General features: G+C 28.5%; 1 protein-coding gene across 1 annotated transcript in view; it reads left to right on the forward strand.

Annotated features, from left to right (window-relative positions):
- The window catches only part of LOC148233862 (opioid-binding protein/cell adhesion molecule-like), a 143266-nt gene that overhangs the window by 84623 nt on the left and 35572 nt on the right, over nucleotides 1-23071 (forward strand). Inside the window, exons 3-4 of the mRNA XM_088188806.1 lie at nucleotides 265-494; nucleotides 7971-8184. Coding sequence (XP_088044932.1) covers nucleotides 265-494; nucleotides 7971-8184 — 444 coding nt within the window. The remainder of the gene's footprint in view (nucleotides 1-264; nucleotides 495-7970; nucleotides 8185-23071) is intronic.

Consider the following 23071-nt stretch of genomic DNA (forward strand, 5'->3'; position numbering starts at 1 on the left):
TAATTGAAACATATCTAAATAATAATGTTGCTCACCCAATAATTCTCATTTTTCTTGTTTCATTGTGCGATGATACGATTTTATATTTTTATCTTAATTAAAGATAAATAAAACGTAGTTCAAAATAAAAGTTGTACATGAAATATATATGTATATATATCTTCAGACTTGCGTCACATAGTTCTGCTACTAAATTGTCAACCCAACTATAATAAAACGCATGACTTTGTACCATTTATATTTTTATATTTTTATTATTTTCAGTTGAGAAGACAAATCAACCCACATATACCCATGGGGTTGGCGGCGGACATTATTGGCATGAGTTTCCACCCTACACCGAGGCATACGAAGACGACGACGATCACACATCTAGCACTCCAATGCCTGAACCCCAACCACACTTCCTGGATGGAAATTCGACAAATGTTACAGCACAGCTAGGTGGGAAGGTGACACTGCATTGCAGGGTCGGACACCTGGCCGATAAGACGGTGAGAGTTAAACGATTTCCCATGAATACCTATAATATGATACGTATGTAGACTGTGCCTGCCTTTAAAAGGAGCTATAGGTTCGAATATCCATTTCATGAATATAAAATAACCTGACCCTTGATATTATGAAAATTGTATTTCGCTACTTGTCTCAATCTAAACTAGTTATAATATTCTATGTTATCATGATCAAACATTATATAGAAAAACTTTAGAATATTATATCTCATATTTTTATTTAAAACTTAACTACGTTTTAAACTATACAGGTAAGCTTGTTTTTTTATCGATATCTGATATTTTTTAATTAGCGTGTTTCATAAGATGTGTTCATGTTAGTAAACACGTCAAAATCATAAACTCGCCGTTTTATTCAGAGTAACGAAAAAGTACGCTATTAACAAAAGGGTTTTTGTCACCTGTCTTCATTTTTAACATACGTGAGTACGTGCCTTGAGGCGCATTCATGCAACTGACGGAATTAAAGAGGATACAAGTTTTTTTTAATAAACATAGGGGGTCATATAAATGGAGTTTTGTTACATAGCAAAATTAAAAATACTGGTATTGTTTGATATTAGTGCCATAATTTTACAGTAATTAACTCTGAAATATAATTATAAGAAAGCAACTATTACACCATAATATCTAATAATAGTAACTTATCATCGTACGTCGATATTTCATTTATTAATATCTAGAAAAGTAATTTATAAATTCGCGGTATAGATATCTATATATAATTGTGAAAGATCTCTATTTTTAACTAATATTATATTGTCGGCAAACTATCTAATATAAATATTATATTAATTTTATATTTCAGTATACAGTACAAAATAAAATAAATTTTATTTGTAAAATATATGAGGCGTCTAGAATATTTAAATTATTTTTTAAATTAAGAAAAGTATTGGTTTAATTTAAATAATTAATAAAGTAAAAATTTAACTACATACAATAGTATGTATATTAGGTAATCCAGAAATGAATTTGAGTTTTAAGAGTCAATCGTGCTTTGCCCAGTGTTTCTTTAGTACATTTTTTTGATAAATCTGTTTTAGTGCACATCTTGAATCTAAATTCCGATAAAAAAATAAATGGGTTCTATAATTTACGATACACTAAATTACATTTTATATGAATTTATTGAAAAAATCCAAAAATACGACCACTAAAAATTTGTTAAATAATAGGTAATTAAATACTCGTAAATGTTAAAGATGGTTTGAAAAATTTCTATTGTGAAATTACGACATCAAGAATGGTCCTGGATGTAAGAGATTAGAAATAAAAAACAAATCCTAGTTTAAATAAACCAGTCCAATTCAACAGTGTACTCCGAATATTGTCACCCGCTCTTTATGGTCGAGCACAGGCCCTTACATACCGGCTCATTAGCGACGACCCGTAACTGTAACACCCTGTATGCTTCGCATAGTTAGTTGTGCGTCAATGAATTGCTCCACCTCAGTTCTTGACCTAAGTTGTCATATGGTGGTCACCCGACATCACAATCTATGTTTAAGTTCCACATTAATTGAGCGAAGAAAACAAGTCTGGATTTTGAGGCTGTGTCGCATTTTATAAATCATTTGATATCCGGAGATGATAAATCATGTTGTACGACAACAATCGTCATTAAAGACAAAGATTATGCAAAGGTCAAGTAGCAAAACCTACCTTGAAGCCCTGGTTTATTGTAAAAATATTTGGATATAGGAGTGACATATCATTTGCACGAGGAAGTAAAAAATATCTGCACTTGTCAACAAAAATCAAATAGTTCTACCACACGACAATTCGTGTCTATAAGTGACGAAATTGATTCTTGATAAAAGCAAGAAACATGATTGGAAAGATTTATCTGATTTAATATATTATCCAGATCTTACTTCTTTCCACTTCAATTTATTTCGATCGATGGAGCACTTCCTCTATAAAAAATACAAAATGCAGACGATATGAAAAGGGGGGCGATATGGTAATATTTTAAATTAAAGCCGCTGATAGTTTATGCAAATGAAGTTTGAAAAATCCCGAGAGATGGAAAAAACCTATATCTTTGAAAGAAACTTATATTTTAAATCAATGAAATAAAATAAAAACATTTAAAGTGATATTTTCGTTTTATTAATAAAACGTCATTAATTTATGGATTATCTAAAATATGTTAAATTACACTAAATTTCTATTTAAGGTTTGCCCAAAAGTAAATAAAACAAAAATCTATGCTAATTAAACTAAATTAATTATGCGTATAGTTGACCACTTATGTTTGAAAACACTAACTTTGTAGTAAATTTGATCTAAACAAGCAATTGATGAGTGTGCTTTTGATATTTTAAACGCTTTATTTTAATAATAATAATAATAATATGTCTCAATAATAACTAATTGTACATATATAATGTTTCTAAAAGTCTTATATATCATAAATTATTTGCCTAATAAAATTAATTATTTTTCGATAGTATTATTGTAGTAATGTATATATATTACAAGTTTTTATTTAACACTAGGATTCCTTAACCTTCTAAAACTGCTATTTTTTTAACACTAATGAATTACACAATAAAATATACATGCTAAAAAAAAGTTATTTTACCTTGAAGCAAATTCTCAACAACTAATGTATGCATCATTATCTATAATGCTGATTTCGAATCCGTGAATTTTTGACTAGTCAATATAACAAATTTCAGCAACCTGTTTGTTTAACTTTTTATTGAAAGTTTTTTTATTTAAGCATTTATTTAAACATTTAATTTCACGTTCAATGCAATATTAAATTTTTAGTTTGACATATTTTTATTAAGACATAGTTGAACGTTGATTTCCAACTAGATTTAATCTCTAGTTAATGGGGCAGTATATCTTATGTGCACTATTAATTTACTAAATTTGATAAAAATGCAGTTTTCAAGATTTTTTTAAAATGATATTAGATGTTATTTTATTTTATTTAATGTATGTTTATTGACCCTCGCTGTATACATTTATTAGTACACTATGATATTTTTTAATTCTAGGTAAATATTGATTAAACTCTGCCGCAGTAAAGAAAAAAAACATTTTTTACGTGAACGTGAACGTTCTACTTTAACAGATGTTAATGGAGCATATTTAAGAGCCATTTTAAATTAATCAATATTCTTTTCAAATTAAGTATTACCGCATTATCAGTGCAAATACTTGTGATATAATATAATCTATTTATCCATTTCTAATTACGATTTCCATTACCAGATTGAAGATGAGTAAGTGTAAATAATGCATCCTCTTGTTTAACACCCAATTTCATTTTAAACTCTTTTGTATATTGTAAATTGCAAATATATTAACTCATTATGGTTTATCGTAATTTTTTTTTCCTAAATTAAACGTCTTTAGAATTTATATTATTATATTTAAATTATAATCTTAAAAGAAGCCTATTATATCACTGAATGTAGAAAAACAAACTATAAGGAACTTTTGCGTGCAAGTACGATTTTTGCACCCAATGCTACCCCATCGGAAAATCTCTCTTTATTATAAAAAGATAAGCTGTAGTTAGGTATCAAATAAATCGGCATTATGATAACATTTCTTAAATTCAATACATTAACGTTTTACTCTGGTAAGTTATAACAATGAGAAATTAACAAAAAAGTCTGAAAAACAGTATATGGGATTAATAGTGTGAAAACATTTTGGCCCACTATTTAAGAAGGCATTTATTTATGTAGGTGTATGTAGAGTGTATATCGAGTAGTAAACCTTTTCACAGAGCTTTTAATATGATGTCGAACGTCGCCTTTGTGACACGCAATTCCAGAAAGGTTTTTATTTATAGAATCGGTTAAGTCCATTTACTCGTGCCCTTAGATTTCATTGTTTCGGAAAAAATCATACTTTCACTTTTGTTATTTTCTTTTCCTCGATTGTTTGACGTGCCACTAAGCGTAACAATGAACGATCGTAAGTGGATCAAATAAATTTTATAACGTTTCTAATAAAAGCAACTGTTCCGAATAATGTTTTACAAATATCGGTACAAGAAATTAAAAAAGGGAGAAAATTATAATATCTAAATGTTAACATTTTTGACGCATCGCGTGGAATCCTGCATAGATATAAATAGTTCTTTCGTTATCTGGTTTTAGTTGGTTTATTACGGTAGACCATGTTATCGAGATATCCTCATAAAAATAAATTGTTGTTGAATCGATACTCTTAGAATTGCCAATTGCTTTCTGCCCTTCCATTTTTTTCGATATTACAACTTTTGCAACCCCTAAAACGCTCCGGATGTGTGAAAAGATGCACCATATTGGTGAAATGTTGTATTAGGAATATCGAAAACTAGTGATAAAAATTGGTTATGTACATAAAAGTTGTTTAGTATTTGAATTGGCAATTAGCACGAAGCTTTAAACGATTTCAAGTATGGCCCAATAAAGCCTTTAGCTCAGGGGTTCTTAATCTGTAGGGTACGCCTCCCCAGGAGAAATTTTAGGGAATGCGTTATTTTCGCTTACTATAAGTTGTTTTGTTTGTATTAATAAAAAATACTAAATGTTAAAGAATAATACATACAGATAAAATTACTAAATGTTTTTTAGCAAATAAGGAATCGAAAAAATAGGTATTTTTTACAAGATTGCATCCGATCTATATTAAATTCTAAGGACCCTTAAATAAGTTTTTGGACTAAAAAATCCTAATTATTTAGGCCTCTTATTAACACAAGTGTATATATTTGCAAAAAGCAATAAACCTGTATAAACATAAAATTACGAATTTAAGTCCAAGGATTATACATGAAGTATGCCTGCCATGATAGCTCTAGATGTATAAATGTTTATTTTATTTAATACTAAATGCTCTGATTTTGAGAAACGGTTGTATAATTTTATTCAGTTTCATCAGTACCAGTCGCGTGCTATTTAAATGCTCAAAGTTATTCTAGGGATAATTCAAAATAGAGAAACAAATAACTTAAGTTATTTCGTCACATGGATATATCGCTCGTTTTGTAATATTAACTTATAAAAAAACTTGAAGAAACGAATTAAATAAAAAAATTTTGATCTTAAAAGGAACTATTGTTTTTTACCACAAAATTTGCTGATGAATTAAATGATATACACCGTAAATGTAGCTTGGCCAGCAATAGTAGTGTTTACTGTTTTATATATTGTTATATGCATATGCACTAAAAATCTAAAAATAATCAGGTTTGTCTATAAAAATGTTGTTACCTTCGATGATTTTAGAGAAAATATTCTGCTTAAAAACTTAGCCACAGAATATTTTCAAGAAAAATAAAAAGAATTGTCTGTGTATTTTATTATTTTTTATTCCTTAAATCGAATAAAAAGTCACACTAAAGTATGAACCAGAATCAAGATTTTGATTAATCCAAATTATATTGGACTAATCCTTATTTTTACATTTAAAAGAGTTGCAACAGCAAAAAAAATATAGTTAGAAATTAGCAATTAAACTTAATTAATATTTTGAGCAATATAAAAGTCAGTTCTTTTTTAAAGATTCGTAATGAAAATTTAAATATATACTATTATAATATTAAAATATATTTAACACCTTGCGTGTTTTTATTGACTTTAAATACATGATCCTCAAAGTTAAATTCCTATAAACATTGAAACGATTTTAAAAATAAAATGTCAACGGAAGCAATATTTCTAAATAGTTTTTATCATCATAGAATATTGTTATTATTAAATTTAAATTCACACGAAAACTATCAATTTATCAATTAAAAAAGCATTTATTTAGTCCAAAAAATACAGTAGTAAACTTTCCCAATTAAATCATACTGGGACTTTTTTTCATCGGTGATTTTTTTTGTCAAACAAAACAACGAGATCACTGCAGCAATTTATAAAAAAAATACATTACCCTTACCTTAAAAAATGTAAGCATAGTACAAAAACCTTACCTTAAAAATGTAAACATAGAACAAAAATGGTTTGACTAATCTCGATAAAAGCATTACAGTCATCTTTGGCCGTATAAAAAAACCCATATGTCAAAAATAACTTAGACTCAATTTAAAGTAAACAGTTAAATACTTTTAATTTAATTCTTGATTCCAAATAAATTTAAAAAAAGATACATTTAACCCTTGATTCCAAATCAAATAAAAAAAATGATTATTATTTAACATAAATAGTTTACTGAATAATAAAAATAAAATACTTCTCTACAAATCGATCTATAAACTAGTAATATTTAATAAGCCACCAATGCTTGAGATTTTATTAAAAAATCAGACTATCATTGATTTGTCCGTAACAAAAATATCAATCAGGACTTAAAAATGTAATACTTTAAATCATATTTTAATAATCAAACGTCTCAAAAATTTATATATCGTTTGAACCATTTTGAAAGTAAAAATTAAAAAATCTTCACCAATAACAAATAAATATTTATGGCCTTAATATTTTTTTAACATTTTTATTATAACAAAATAAAATGGAAATACAATTAACTATCTAAATGGCTTTATGATAAGCAAACATTTCCTATAATAAATGTATAGTAACACGTTTTTTACAATTCTCGAACGCCTTAAAAAATGAAATTAATATAAATAATTACCTTAGGATCGTTTCTAATATAAATTACAATGTAATATATAATATTTCCTATTTTATTACAAATAATAAAAAATGAAATTTCTTTCATAATAATAATATCTAAAAATACGTATTTTTTTAACTTCGTGTATATATTACATGTTAAATAAAGTAAATATTTTTATGTTTCAAGTTTTTATTGTGTTTCAAATGTGTTTTGCTTACATTATTATATTTTAATTTTAAATAAGTTATTATAATTTAAAAATAATATATACATATATTTTTATAAAAAATTTAAACAGTAAAAAACAAATAGTTTTGCTTTTCATGTTTATGAATTAAGTACATAAGTTGACTCATTTTAATTATGTGCTTAATTTATAAACATGATCACAACAATCATATCTTAATTGTATAGAAATATTTTACTGTAATTAAAAGTGTAAAGTTAAACTTAAACAGCAAAACATAATAATATTTTTCCATTCAAATAAATTTAAGCTTTCTCCTTTCGACTATAAGATCGTCAAGTAGCTAAATACAATGTAATAAGTAACTTTTAATAACAAAAGTAAGAAATGATTCATGTTAATAAATTATATAACAAGCCACTGTGATAAAGCATGTATTTTTTCTTATATGTGTTCAAACTTCACGCTAAACTAATAATACGATCTAAATTACAATATGTTTTTAATCTTAATTTATTGTTTTATGATTTATTTTACGTTTTACGATCTGATTTTTTCATGGCACATAAATATGATACGGTCGCATGATTCGAATTGATTTCGAAAACTGAATAATACATGCCTTATCTTTAATTCATTTTATATTATTAATAAGCAGTATTATATCATGTCGAAATATTTTATAGATTTCTTGGGTGAGGAGGCGAGGCGAAGAATTAGTCCTTCTCTCTGCTGGAAGATTGACTTTGGCCAGCGACGGAAGATGGACCCTCCAGGCTATTCCTCCAGGAGATTGGAGATTAGTACTGAACCCGGTGGCTGCCAGGGATCAAGGCATTTATGAGTGTCAAGTATCTACGCATCCGCCTATCGTGAGACAAATCAGACTGACAGTATTGGGTAAGTTCTGAGAAACTTTCTAAAGTTGCGAAAAACTCAAAGCTAAGTCTATATGTCGACTACATACATATAGTTAATATAAGAAAAATATTAAAGTTTGCGCCAAATATATGTAACATGTGTTGGTGTGTCTCAAATAAAGTGTTTAAATAGTTTTAGACATTGGTTATAATAGGAGAATAGCACTTTAATGAAATATATCTAACATATTAAAACAAACTGTTTGATAAACTATGAACCTATTTTTAATTTTGCACCTTAAAATTTTCAGTAATTATAGCAATGTTATAATTTTTATTTATTTTAAATCAATAAGTTTATTAGTGTTCAGATTTATTCAAAAAAAAAATTTGTATTAAAAATAATGAGAAATATTCATAACTAAAATAATGGTTAAAAATCCTCTTTAGGTTATTAGTTACTTAATGTAATATGTTACCATTAAAACATTTAGAAAGGCTTTAAAAATTAAGCTATATCCATTTTACACACAACATTAAATAACGATGATTTCTGAACCCTTTTCTTTACCGCTGATAAATCGGTTTTTGCAAACTTTAATCGCAGTTTTCTCAGATACCATTATATTTTGACTTGGTAGTAATTGACCCGTGTCTCCTATGACAAGCAAATAAATGTGAAAGAGGTCTAAGAACTTCTTGTAAATCACAGATCAAACGCGTTTTTCTCGAATGAAAGCAATGGTGATATCATCGAGTCCTTTGATATGTTTAATTTTAGATTATGAGACAAACACATTTGGTCATCAGATGTATTGACTTTAAAAATTTCATGCAGTTATATTTACTCGATTGATGTAGTCCGCTATCATTTAAATCATAATACAAAAATACACCTAATTATTTTTTTATATGATATCCTTTTACTTTAAGTTTGTCAAAGCTATGCAAAACTTTCCAAAATTACACCCATCGTTGTTCACAATGAATTCACGGCGATACAATCCGTCTCTTCAGAGTTAGCGAGTAAAAAATTAAAACTTCGTTAAAAATAGATTTTCGAAAGACTTTTGTAGCGAAGTTGGTTTTATCGCCTACGGTGAGGGAAATTTTTAAAAGTTTTTCGGTAAAAGCTTCATTATCTCTTGCCTCTTGCCGTATTCTTGTGCCGGATTAAAGTTTTCCGACATTTCGAAAACATTTCTTAAGAATACACACTCTCCGTTATTGGCTTCATTAAGAAAGGCCTTTCGGTTATAAGAATAAAACGCGGCCTATTTGACGTCATTAAAAAAGTCGATGATTGGATCTGTAAACAATTTTATAATTTTGTTAATGCAGTCAATTTGATAGCTTAAATTAATTTAATTTAACATAAAAACAAATTATTATATATTTATCGAATATAATAGCCCAATAAAATTTAATTAAGGCACTGTTACATTGAAATTGAAATTTGTTATAATTTTATTTGGCTATAAACACTACGGTATATCAAAGCAATAAAATTAAAATAATTTGGTGATATATAATTTCAAGTGCTTTCCTTTGATACTTTGATTAATTTATAATTGATTTTTTGACCAATTAGAGAGTATTTCTGATCATTTTATATATCAAATTATATTTCAGAATAGTTTATTGATCAAATTTGATTATCTCTTAAGTTTATGATATACTGAATTTAAGAAAATCCTCTGAAGTTTCGTATCGCAAATATTAATCATAAAAAATATGATATATGTGACTTGTTCTTTGCCAAGAACCCCATTCTACGTGAAAATCTCGGCATGCGATACTAAAACTTGCCTTGGGACATAAGCGGCAAGAAAAAGCAATAAAAATAATCAAGTCAAGTCGAATACTTAATATTGAACTCCTACTTTTTAATTTGGTAAACGAGGTTTCTTGTTATTACTTTTTTGCGTTAAATAATAATTAGGCGTTTGAGAAACAAACTAGAAACTTGCTTGTTAACGTAGACAATAATTTTTTTAATAAGATAGTTAAAAAGTTGTCAATCGGTGAATATTTTCTAATACTTTTAACAATATTTTTTAAAGAATTACGGATTTGTTCCTTATTATTTTTTTAATTTTACAAAAGCTTGTTGTTAAATGGATGCACACAAAAAGTGAATTTTTGTTTTTACTTAAATTAACACATTAACACTTTATTTTAAATTGAATATAAAACGCTGACCTATACCTACCTAATTTTTGTATTTTATTAACATTTATAAAGCTTCCAAATATTAGCAACCATTTTAATAATATAAAAATACGAATAAAAAAAACATAATATTCATACATATAAGATTAAATATTTAAAAATAATTTTAAGTAAAATAAAATTAAAAATAATTTTAAGTTCATTCGATAATATTATTTTATTTTTTGTAATATTTTTTTAATAATTGGCAAATCTGTTATATAGATTAATAATCAAATTAGAATAAAAAAAAACATAGAAAATAGCAATTTAATTTTATTAATGTTTTTTTGTTTAGGTAAGGTTAGGTTGGTTTAAATATGTATGTCATTTTTTATTTTATTTTTTTATTTTTTCGATTAAATTAAGACCATCGTGGCCTAACAGGTTACCCCAATGCGCCACGATGGTCGAAAGCAAATTATAAATTTATAAAACATAAAAAAACGTATATATATAAATAAATTTACCAATACTTGAACATAACAAAAAAAAATTATAAAATATTAAAATTAAAAGATATAAACCGGATCAGATCCTCGTAGCTAACATTAAATAAATCAATTTTCAATGCCAGCGTATTAAGGAGCCGTATGGCCACAGCTATAGGCGAGTCGGCAAGTGCGGATGTTCTAGCCCTAGCTGCCAGCAAAAGAGGTCTCGATCGTGATTCTCGAAAATGTTCCGGAACCCAAAACTGGAATTCCTCGAGAATAGCTGGATTGTCGACAGCACCTTTTAGTAGTTTGAAAAAATGCTTAGCGACATACAGCTTTCTGCGAGAATTTAGCGAATCATATCCCAACGCTCCTAAAAGAAAGGCGCTGGGATATAAGAACGGATAATAACCAAATGTCCTTTTGTAAAGGTATCTTAAATACCTTTTTTGAATTTTTTTTACTAAAAGGGAATATTTGGCTATTCGGGGATTCCAAATTATAGATCCCGATTCAAGAATGCTACGAACTAAGGTGTCATAGAGGATGCGAATAACTGACGGATCGTCAAAGTGAAAGGCATTCCTCATAACAAAGCCGAGCATCTTGGAAGATTTATCACAGACGTCGTGTATGTATAGAGAGAACCTCCATTTGCTCTCGAAAGTGATTCCGAGATCTTTAATGGAAATTTCTCTAGTCAAAATGTTACCACCGAGATGGTAGAAATAAGCTGATGGCGAACGGGATCTAGAAAATGACACAGTATGGCACTTTCCGACACTAAAGGGCAGACGGTTAACGAAAGCCCATCACCACAGAGAGTCTAAATCACTTTGTAGAGAGAAGGAGTCCGCAACAGATCGAATGCATTTATATAATTTTAAATCATCTGCGTACAGAAGAAAACTTGAATATTTAATCTGTATTTATGTCATTAATAAATAACACAAAAAGCAGAGGTCCCAAATTGGATCCTTGAGGAGCCCCCGAAGGGGTAAAATATTCTTTTGACAATCGGCCACCATAGGTTACAAACTGTCTACGATTGCTTAAATAACTCGAAAATAACCGAGTTAAATTATCTGAGCAACCGAGGTTCGACAATTTTTTTAATAATAACGTATGACAAACTTTGTCAAAGGCTTTCTCAAAATCTGTATACACGACGTCTACTTGAATTCCGGCATCGAGAGAAGTTGTCACCGTTTTGGTGAACGACAGAAGATTAGTAACAGTGGAACGGGCAGGACGAAACCCGTGCTGTTGGTCTAATAAAACTTGCTGAAAGTGATGTATAATAATAATTTGGATAACTCTTATCATTATTCTCAATCGATATTCTGAAATAAATTCAATTGATAAAACGTCAGACTTAGACTAGATGTAACTTTTTCTTTTATTAATTCTCAATGCTATATTTTGCATCACATAACAGCTACACACTATACAAAATTTGACCAAACATTAAATTGAACTTTTTGTATAAAGATATTTTGTATAAAGTATAAAGATAACTAATGTCTTTGATTATTAAAATTAATAAAAATAATTATTGATTGAACAACTTCATAAAAAATGTAAACAATTGTTTAAAATTGATTTTAATTCCCTCATTAGTGACATTTAAAAAAAAAAAAAATTTTCAATAATCCTACTTTGTCACATATTCATCTTCTCATAACAATCATATTATCAAATTCAATATATGGGGTATATACGAAAAAACACACTAACGCAGTAACAAGTTCTTAAATTAAGCACCATGACCTCAACAAAAATAGTCGTTACCATTTATTTATTGATATCATTAACAACGATATATTGTTGTTTAGCAGATTAGTATATCATAAATTACTGCAAGAATAGTATAGCGCTGGTTGCCAAAAAAATTAAGCACACGTAAAGCTTCCATGTCAATGGAATAAAATTTGTTTACTCACTAAATGAATGGTAAGTATATTTTAAAAATATAATAAAATTAGCCATTATAGTTATTATTTATTTATAAGGCAAATGGTAATATATTATTAAAGGATAGCATATTTTATACTATTTTTTTTAAACCTTTTGTACGTCGATAAATTATTATGGTACACTATTTTACCAATAAAATAGCAATTATTTAAAGTATTATTAATAAATAAATTAATTTTTATAAATAATAATTAAAAAATAGTTTTAAACTAGTGATAAAATTGTGTTTAAATTAAAGAAAACGTAAGTTTAATATAATATGGGGCTTGAAAGTATCTATAAATATATATATATAATTAGTATGTGAACAGAATTTTTTTTAAGGATATTTTATAACATTTCAAAGAGATAACATAAATAATTTGTTTGTGGCATATATTTGAAGAAATAATCATAAATTTTAGGAGAGCTTTTGAAACACATTCGTTAATATATTAGACAAATTCAGAAGTAAAAATTTAGCAGATTATCTTAAACAAATAAAAAAAATCCTCAATAAATAAATAAAACACTGAAGGTATATATTCTCTATTTGTTAATAAATATTATCGAAATATAAATAAAAATCATAATAAGCATAGAACTAAATGGTGATATATTGCCACATCTCGAATACTTAATATTCACATATTTTCTTTTTCTAATTATACACGGATCTTCACTCGCCCAGTTCGTATCCTATATCGCACGCTAAATACCCAACAGAGTGTCCTAAACGCTAAAAGCGCATTAGCCTCGTCCTTCTAGAATTACACAGGCAACCGCTAAAGGGGGCCTAATAATTCTGCGGCAAGTCCCAGTTGCTGCGTTTACCTACGGCAAAAGGAGGCTTTCATCCCGGGTCCAATTTACACTTGGCAATTTTCATTTTTATTATGGCCCCCTGCGAGAGAGAGAAAGAACAAAAAAACTTCGTCAATTTGACCCCCTGTTTTTTCCTCGAGTTGAATAAGTTCCCCAATATCCATTCGGGCACACGTGAAGCATTCCGGCAGGACGCATTAAAGATAATCGACTTTTTGGAATCCGGTCACAAATTATAATTTTTCATTACCGCGAATTTGTAAAATGGATACTTTTAAAGCTCTTTGTAGTGACCGTTATATTATTCTTCTTATAAAAATCATGAATCTTTGCTTATTCGGATTAATGTTAATTATTCAAGAACTAAGTGCGCTATGTAATCACTCTTAATGGCAAATCTCAAATAAGGCATTACTTAATAATTTTTTATTTTATTAAGATCTACACTATTCTAAATAATTAGTTAATACTATCAACAATATAAACAAATAAGACATATCGTATTTAGAACACTGCTTGATTGTCTTAACCATGGATCTTAAAGCATGTAGTGAGCATATAGTAAGATTTCTTTCATTGAGCATCTTAACGATTAAAATATAAAAGTTGGTATCATTTACCATTTTCGACTGCCGCATAGTCCATAGGAAACTTCGCTATATGAGGGAACGCTATAGGGGGGCTTATTTAATTGCAATAAAACAACCATTTTGGAATAGATTTCACTTTACTTCGCAGCATTTTTGAGTCAAGATCTATAATTTTGAATTCCTGATTAACAAAATTCTCTATTTTAAATTAATTAGTTCAGAAAATGTTCTTGAGATACCTTTATAAAAGGATATATTATTATTATCCATTTTTTCTTTTAGGGCATTAGGATACGACTTGCAGAAAGTTCTTGCAGAAAGTTGTATGTCACTAAGAATTTCTATAAAACACTGAAATGTGCTCTCGACCATCAAACTATTTTCAAGACATTTTAGTTTTGGTTTTTGAAGCGTCTTGAGAAACGCGAACCAGGAAGTCCGCACTAGCCGATTTGCCTATGGTTATTGCCATTCAGCCTCCAAATACACTAGCATTGCGAATATATTTGTTCAATGTCAGCTACGAGGAGCTGGTCCAGCTTGAATCACTTAATTGAAATATTTTAACATTCTTTTTTATTGTCTCGTTCTTGTTATGTGTTATTTTTGTCTTGTTTTTTGAACATCGTGACGTATTGCGGTAACCCATCAGGTGACGGTGGACTTAATTTAATTTAAATAAATAAATAAATGTATATTTTACTCAATTTTGTCTTATGTACGGCGTTGAAATTAAACGCAACTGTATGCACATTTGTCTGAATGTTCACAGAACAACCAAATGCAATTAACCGAGATTCGGCAAGATTAGATATCTCTCCGGTTTAACGCTCTCGCAATAAAATTTAGAAAGTCTTATCTGAAATAAGCAACATTAGCACGATAATTAATTACAAATTATTTGCTGGTAACATTTATTAATAACTCTTAGCGAAATACATGATTCTAATAATATAAAGAGAAAGAATTATGTAATGAGATATTATGAATAAACTCTTAGATGATATGACTAAATTTACAATCAACATTTCAGAATTATGACAAATGGACGCAGCATTAAAACCAAGAAATATTTAACTAAAATAACAAGAAAAAAATAACATAAAATAAAAATAATATAAGACTAGTCTAACAATCAAAGAATATTGTTTATATTGATATACTACATTAATCCATATCTTTTTTTAACTGACAATGACTTATTCTTATTAATATAAAATATATTTGTATTCGCAATAACCCAAATATTTTGTTCTGTAAGATGTAATACAAGTTACTACCTTTAATTTAATTATAATAATTGGCAATAAATAATCACATATTAAATGTAATTCATTTTGATTAAAATGAGCTTTTTACTGTTACTGCAAATAAATTATACTAGACATTGGGGCAAATAACATCATCTCTTTTTATTCTTCTTTTTATAGAGCCCTACAGATTGCGGTTTAATGGTTATCTTTTTTTTGTACTCCTTTGTATATTGCTGATTAGCTTTGTCGTTTCTCCATAACGGCAATTATTTCAAATAAAATTTCATTGATATAAAAAATAATACTATTTTGAATACGTTGACTGTTCAAAAAGTTTTCGAACAATAGATTTTAAAAACGTAGCACGGGTCAAAAGACGCTCACAATTTTGCAGACATCCTCGGGCTTTGACCAAACGAGTGTTTTTTGTTGTTGTGAAAAAATGGAGTGACCCAACATACGTTTTTTTCCATATCTCTCTCGACGTTTCAACCTCCGAGGTTGGGGTCATCGTCGGGGCAAAGTCTCGATCTTACTTCTACGACGCATATTTTTTGTCTGCACCTTTTTATTATTCCTGGTTAGGTCATTATTAGTGTTTTTCGTGTTATTAGTATTGCCATATGTGTACTACATATTTAATCTTTGTGTTTCGTCGTATAGAATACAATTTGTACAAGTCTATTTTTGTTGTCTTTGATGATCTTGATTCGAAATCGGTAGAAAGTTGGTGCATAAAGTAAATTATATGATCGAATTCTAAAATCGTCAGACAAAAATCAAAGACGATTTTTTTAATTCCTTATGCTACTTTTGCTTTCATTTTAATTTGTATAACAGAACAGTTATAGATGTTGTGACAGTCTGCACAATTTTATATTCTCCGTGATATTCTCGGATATACAGAGGATACACATTGCCTTATAACTAAACCATTACCAATCGACAATTAAACAACATATTAAAATCTAGTTTCAAATATTGTGAGTGTGCCAAAAAAATACCTTTGTAAAAATTTTTAATTCTATTAATGCGATAGTGTGAACGATCGGTTAGATTTTTATGAGTTTTTCATGACATGGAGTTTATATGTTCTTTGTCGGCCGTATATTTAGCTCAAATATAGCAGTAAGCTTGCTGTTTATATTATCATTACCGATTGCTTAGACCAGTGTTTCAACTTTTTTATACCTGCAGATCACTAAAAATAGGAGAAACATTTTGCGTATTTTACCACTAACGCAGGAATAAAACATATTTATATAGTACCATCTGAATTGTCTGACATTGCTCGAGCAAATTTTTAGCATTGGCATTTTAAAATGGACGGTAATTTTTTGTGGATTACAAGAAAAGTTCTGAGGATCCTCAGTATTAAGCGGATAACGATTCTTGAAACACTGGTTTAGACTACGACAAAACAACTTTATTGTTTTTAGCTCTATTTTTTGTCTAATTCTTACTTCTTGCAAATTGTAAGACCATGCCGTCGCTGTCATAAGAACACTCGATAATATTTCTATAAAATTTTATTATAAAAAATAATAAAGTTAAAATCATTGTACAATGTTTATATCCATTTATAAAACTAAAAATAACATTTCCTTCACGCACAGATAAAATCTAAATTTAGCTACTATTGCCAAAAGATACTTTTTGTTTTAACGATTGTTTCTCTTTCATCGTTTTTATTAGTATTCGTAAACTGTTGTCATCTTATCAGGAGTCTTGAAAGCGCTTTATAAAGTTTTCCGCAATTCTTTTACTATAAACTAAACTATATCGAAAATCGCACTCACGCAGCGCTAAAACTATTTACAATAGAATAATGCGATAAATTATATTGCCTAACCATACATCGCTACACTAACTATTTTTAAAGTTCAGAAACTTTTTGCACATGTGTGTATAATTTTGCAGAGACTCGTAATATCCAATTTTCTACAAAATTTACGATAATTTCCGCATAATAAATGCACGGATCGATCCGCGAAGCGTTACATTATTCCACCCCCGAGTCGTCATTCCCTGTAATCAGGGTTGTCAACTGCGATTCAGATTTCACATATCCATATTCATGATAAGGTAATGCTATATGCCACGTGCACTATGTACGTCCACGGCTCTGCAAACGTTACAGTTTTCCGCATAATCATACTCATTATATACACTGTTGGAAATTTGCACAGACGTCTGTCATACATAAAATATTGTCAGATTTTGAGGTACGTTTTAAATAACTTATAACACGTTTAGAAGTACTTGAATAAAAAGGAAAATATGATGCGTGGATGTAGTCCTTGAATACTTTAACACAGTGCGTACCGTGTGCACAAATTTGTGCGTTTCGTCATTTTAACTTTATACGAAAAAAACCCATGTAAACTGCGTATTTACTGTAACGTATTTATTTTGGGATTTATATAAAGATGTAATAGTTTAAAAAAGTAGTAATCCTAAATTCCAGAGGCTCAAATTTTGGGTGAAAAAAAATTCGTTTCAAGATGTATGTTTACATATATTATATATACAATTTTTTTTCTATGGAATTATCTCACATATTATTTATTAGAAATAGTAAAATCAGTCAACATTAAATTGTGAATCACGTATCAATAATATATAAATGTATTTTAATAATTTTTAACACTTAACGGTCGATTCACGCGGCGATATTTGCAAGACACCTAACCATCCAAGTTTGAACAAATGTAACGTTTCCGTTAGGCTAACCGCACGCTGTTATAAAAAAGTCACTGAAAAACCCCATCTTATCGGTTTGATTCTGGTAAAGATTGTATTTTTTTTTAGAGATATGTTTCTTGAAATTCTTATCTACAAAATTACAAAATACCCAAAATATTCAAAGGTAACCGCATTTAAAAAACAAACTGTTAAGCCAGATCTAATATCTCAGTATTATCAACCCAAAGCCATAATGCTTAAGTTAAATTAGTGGATCTTTCGTACAAGAGATAATTAACACACCTAGAGCCACTTGATCTAAGAAATCTAGGCAAGACATTTTGGATTCCACGTCAATTGTCAAATACTGATATAGATCGTGGATTAATAATTTTTATATCGTTATTGACTAAGCACTAAAGCAGAATCGTCACCAGTGATAGTAAATGGGCTGCTAATATTTTGTCTTTAACGGATATTAGAAGAAACAGCAATCGTGATTCCAAAACCATCGCTTTTTGTACATCCCCCCCCCCTAAAATGTGTTCATATTTTACTAGAAAATTAGATTTCCACTTAGAAGATCAATAACAAAAGAGAAAAACAATAGTAAATACTAAGGGTAAAATATATTTTCTAGCGCGCGTCCTTTCCTAACAAAGAGTAGTTTTTGACGAAATTTTTTGAGTAAATAAAGTTTCGGGTCGGTTGTGCTATTAGGTAGTCCGTGCAATATTTATAATTATTATAATATCTTATTCTAATTTATAAAAAAAAATTGTAGTTGGGTTAAACTCTCACAGTTTGATAACTTTAAAAATTAAGTCCCATTAGACCAGATATTTTTAGATCTACATACAAGCGTATTAAAATTCAAAGCATCCAAGCATATCTCAATATTGTAATTTATCACACGTGACACTAAACACCCGCGAGTCTAATAAAAAGTCGTTTTATATTAAAACCGTAAAACAACCACAGGGGTTGCTTTTGTTCTACTAACGGGGTAGAAAAAAAGAGCGATATTTACGCGAATGGTAAATCTTTTTGAATAAACACGTCAGACACAGAGCCCGACTATAATTCAGGGAATTCAAATTTTCGGTACATAAAATAAATACCGGTAAAAAAACATATAGCTTCCGTGTGCGGCAAAATAGTCTCCGAAGAGAAATAAAAAAACTGGCCGCGAACTTACTATTTCGCAGGTGAATTGTGACATTTTTCACCCGTCGGGGCTGTCACGAAAATGTTTCTAAATCGTAGAAGAAATTTATTGCCGATATATATCATTTTTCTGCGGTGAAAAATTATAACGCGAATAAACCCTCAACGGGTAGCGCTTTTTCACGTGTCGCAGGTACACGCCATTTGCTAGACGTTATACGTTTGAAATAATTGCGTTATAAGTATTTTATGCTACCCTTGAGGTTTTCATTCATTCATGGCACGAGTGCTTTAAACCACAGGTATAACATAGGTACATGCTCGTAAAGTATATATTTCTTTATATAGCGAATCAAGTAACCAAAAATTGGAGTGAGGTTTTCCGCAATAAAAATAAAATATGTACATACTAATAAATATTATTAAAAATAAATACTGGAAGTTGACAAAATTAATCAATTTTAAATGTAAATAAGCTAGTCTAGTTTTAGTTTAAAATACAGAAAAATAAGCAATTGCTTTAGCAATTCTAAAAGATATGTATGCTATACAAATTACACATATGTTTTCATTCAGTCTTTTAAATTTTAGGATCATAGACAGTTCGTAACCTTTAGTGGCCAATTGTCAAAAAAATATTTTACCCCTTCGGTGGCTTATTAATGGTGCATTCTGGGCGCGCCTGATTGAGTATACAATTTAATATTATTACTTGAGAGTTTTAAAAATAATATTTTTTTAATTATTACAATCAGGACAAGGAAGAGTCTTTGTAACAAATCCATCACGTCCTGAAACTTGCGCCAGATCAGCAAAAAGTCTAGATATTTTACGAAAAAGCTAAATTACCCAAGCAAATAAAATATGAAGGTGTATTAGTAAATATGTAATAATAGTAAACTTGTTTTTAAAAAAAAAAAGTTTTTTTTATATTTTTTTAAAATTTAGATTAGGCTCCTGAACACTTTAATATCTAATAGCCAAATAGCCAACTCACATATGGCTGTATATTTATTGTGAGCTACTTCAAGTTGGTCTAGTTCGTATTATTTTACATTTTTATTTTATATTTTAAATATTTAACTTACATGGTGTTACGTGATTAAGGTTAAAACTAGGTCAATGGATTTAATTTGACTAGCAAAAGTTTCTTCTCATTATGGTATATAATATTTGTATTAAGAACTTTAATTTAAACTTAGTATTATAGATTAATCAGAGTTTCGCGTTATATAGATACTTCACCAGCTGCAAGTGGCTTTCTTAAGTCGCTTAAATTATGCAAAGTCCGTCTGAACTGGAAATTTAGCTCCTAAATTATAAACGTTGATTCTCGAAATATGATGAATAATAAACAAAGACCGGGTGTGGGTATGTTAGGATTTGTTTTGTTGTTCAGAATTATTTGATTTAATTAAAGCAAACTAGTTCTGGTGAACCGTTATAATGCTCCGAGTGCGGTTTTATAACGGCGAGATTGCACTCCAGAGAATGTCCCTTTAAATTGAATTATAAAAGCGTTTACGCCAAAGTCGGAGTTAAACGCGATCATTGACTTTTTAATGCAAGTTTTTTATTAGTTTTAGTCCTTTATGTAGTTATAAAGTTTCTACGGTACCAGATTAACTGGATTGGGTTGTGCGCTAATTGGATTATGGAGCTTTGAAGCGAGTTATTTGTTTGAGAATAGAAATAAAAACAGTATTAATTTTGTAAAATATTTACCCTAACTATTAAAAAACAATAAAGCTTTAGCTGGTCGTTTAGTAAGTTTGCCATCTCCATTTTATAGATCGTTAACAGATTATTTTTATATTTTAATAAGACAACTTTATGTCCTTAATACTATCATCGATAATTGCCACACAAATTACTTGAACAATAACAATTTAAAACAATGAAAAAAGCTGAAACAATAATTGACTATATGGTACAGAAAACCATATAGTTAATTGTATTGTTTTAAAAAGTAAACATTAGTTTGCCAATAAATGCATTTATATTATATTTAATAAAAAAGATATGATAAATACATATTTAAAAAAAATTTAACAGTTTCTTATATTACTTAGTTAGTGATATTTAGAAAGGTTGAACTTAACAGATACGATTTTCATTATTTCGCATAAATTTATTATCAAGTGTTTGATTAAATTAAAAGATACAAACGCAATGATTGTGTTTTATGTTTTAACCTGATTGTAAAGTACTTATGGGGGTTAAAAACAAGCAGTGTTCCTTTGTAATATAATACATGCGATATTATACCTGGAATCCAACCAGTATTAAAAATAGTATTTATTCTACAAATATATGATGGCTCTGAAGCAGAGCACTCCAAACACTGCAAATGTAATGAAAATTGTTTATATATATAGTGAACAATTTATGTTTTTTTCCTTTCATATTATTTATATTGTAATGTTTTTGTTTTGAATATTGTGACGCAAGTTACCTGTTACGTTACGATGGTCTTAATTTAATTTAAATAAATATTCAGCAGGTACCTGAGGGACAGCTCATTTTCATGACGAATGCTCATTTGCCTGCGTGTCAGTTACACGATTAGAATTCATAATTACCCGACGTTAGCTACAAAGCTCATTTTTGCTCGCATTAATATTAAAATTACAAATAAACTAATTTTTATTTTTTTTTAGTTTTAAGATATAGCTTAGTTATAATAGGTAAATTGTATTAATAATTAAGATGGTTCAGTTATTTAATTAAAAAGTCAGTACGTAGAATATATTTATTATCTATATTTATTTATTTATTTGTTGTAAGTCTTTCATTTCGACAAAGCGTTATAACAGTGTTAACACAATTAATAACTACTAAAAAGTTAATTAGACTTTTGACTGAAGATTATCAATCAGTGACATATTTTCTTGTATATATATATTAATATTTATAAGCTTACAATAATTAAATGTTATTATGTAAGATCTAGCTTGATTTTATTTATCCGTGAGATTAGAATAATCTAGGTAAACCAGTTTAGGACTACCGATAAAAATTATAAATTTAAAATAATTTCTAATTATGATCTACTAGGCATAATATAATATGAAGAACTCTGGAGTCTACATGAGATTCAAACTTAGGTCTTTCTGGCCTCAGTCATCGACATATACAAAATAATAAAACATATTAGTTCTGATGGGTCTAAGAAAATTTACTTAAATTAATAGTATATTAATTTAAGGCGTTAATTCAGTGATTTTTATTTTATAAAAAAAGTTTATAAAATAGCAAATCACGCGATTATTATGTTTATATTAAAATATGCAATACCATAAAACAACATACGGTCGGAAAGGGTCGTTTTGAAGATAAACTCGACTTCATGTTCTTCTAATGGCGGCGAATATTAATCCTTTCTGAGTCAAAGAAACCCATTTTTTTCTTTACTGGTTAAAACACTGAATCACAAGTCAAACCGGCCTTTTTATGTAGTATGTATTAATCCCCCCAATTGTAAATAAAGGCTCATTTTCTTAAATTGTTTTTTGTTTACTTCATAATTCGCAGAGATGATCTAAGTGACCGAATCAAATATGATAAAAATAGAAGTTGAAGTATGTTTATCTCTCTGAGATTAAAAACATAAGCAATATTAGTGACGCCAAATATTTTATGACGATATTTTGAGAATTGGAACTATTAAGAAATAAATATAAGTACGAAAAAAATATATGCATATTAAAATATGTTATTTGATGGGTAGATGTATTTTAATAATCACATAGTGAAAAGACTATTATTTAAACAATAAGTCAGTATTAAATAATACAATATAG

The sequence above is a fragment of the Plectrocnemia conspersa genome, unplaced genomic scaffold (assembly GCF_051122295.1).
Source record: "Plectrocnemia conspersa isolate PC_06_02 unplaced genomic scaffold, ASM5112229v1 ptg000007l, whole genome shotgun sequence".
NCBI classification, from domain to species: domain Eukaryota; kingdom Metazoa; phylum Arthropoda; class Insecta; order Trichoptera; family Polycentropodidae; genus Plectrocnemia; species Plectrocnemia conspersa.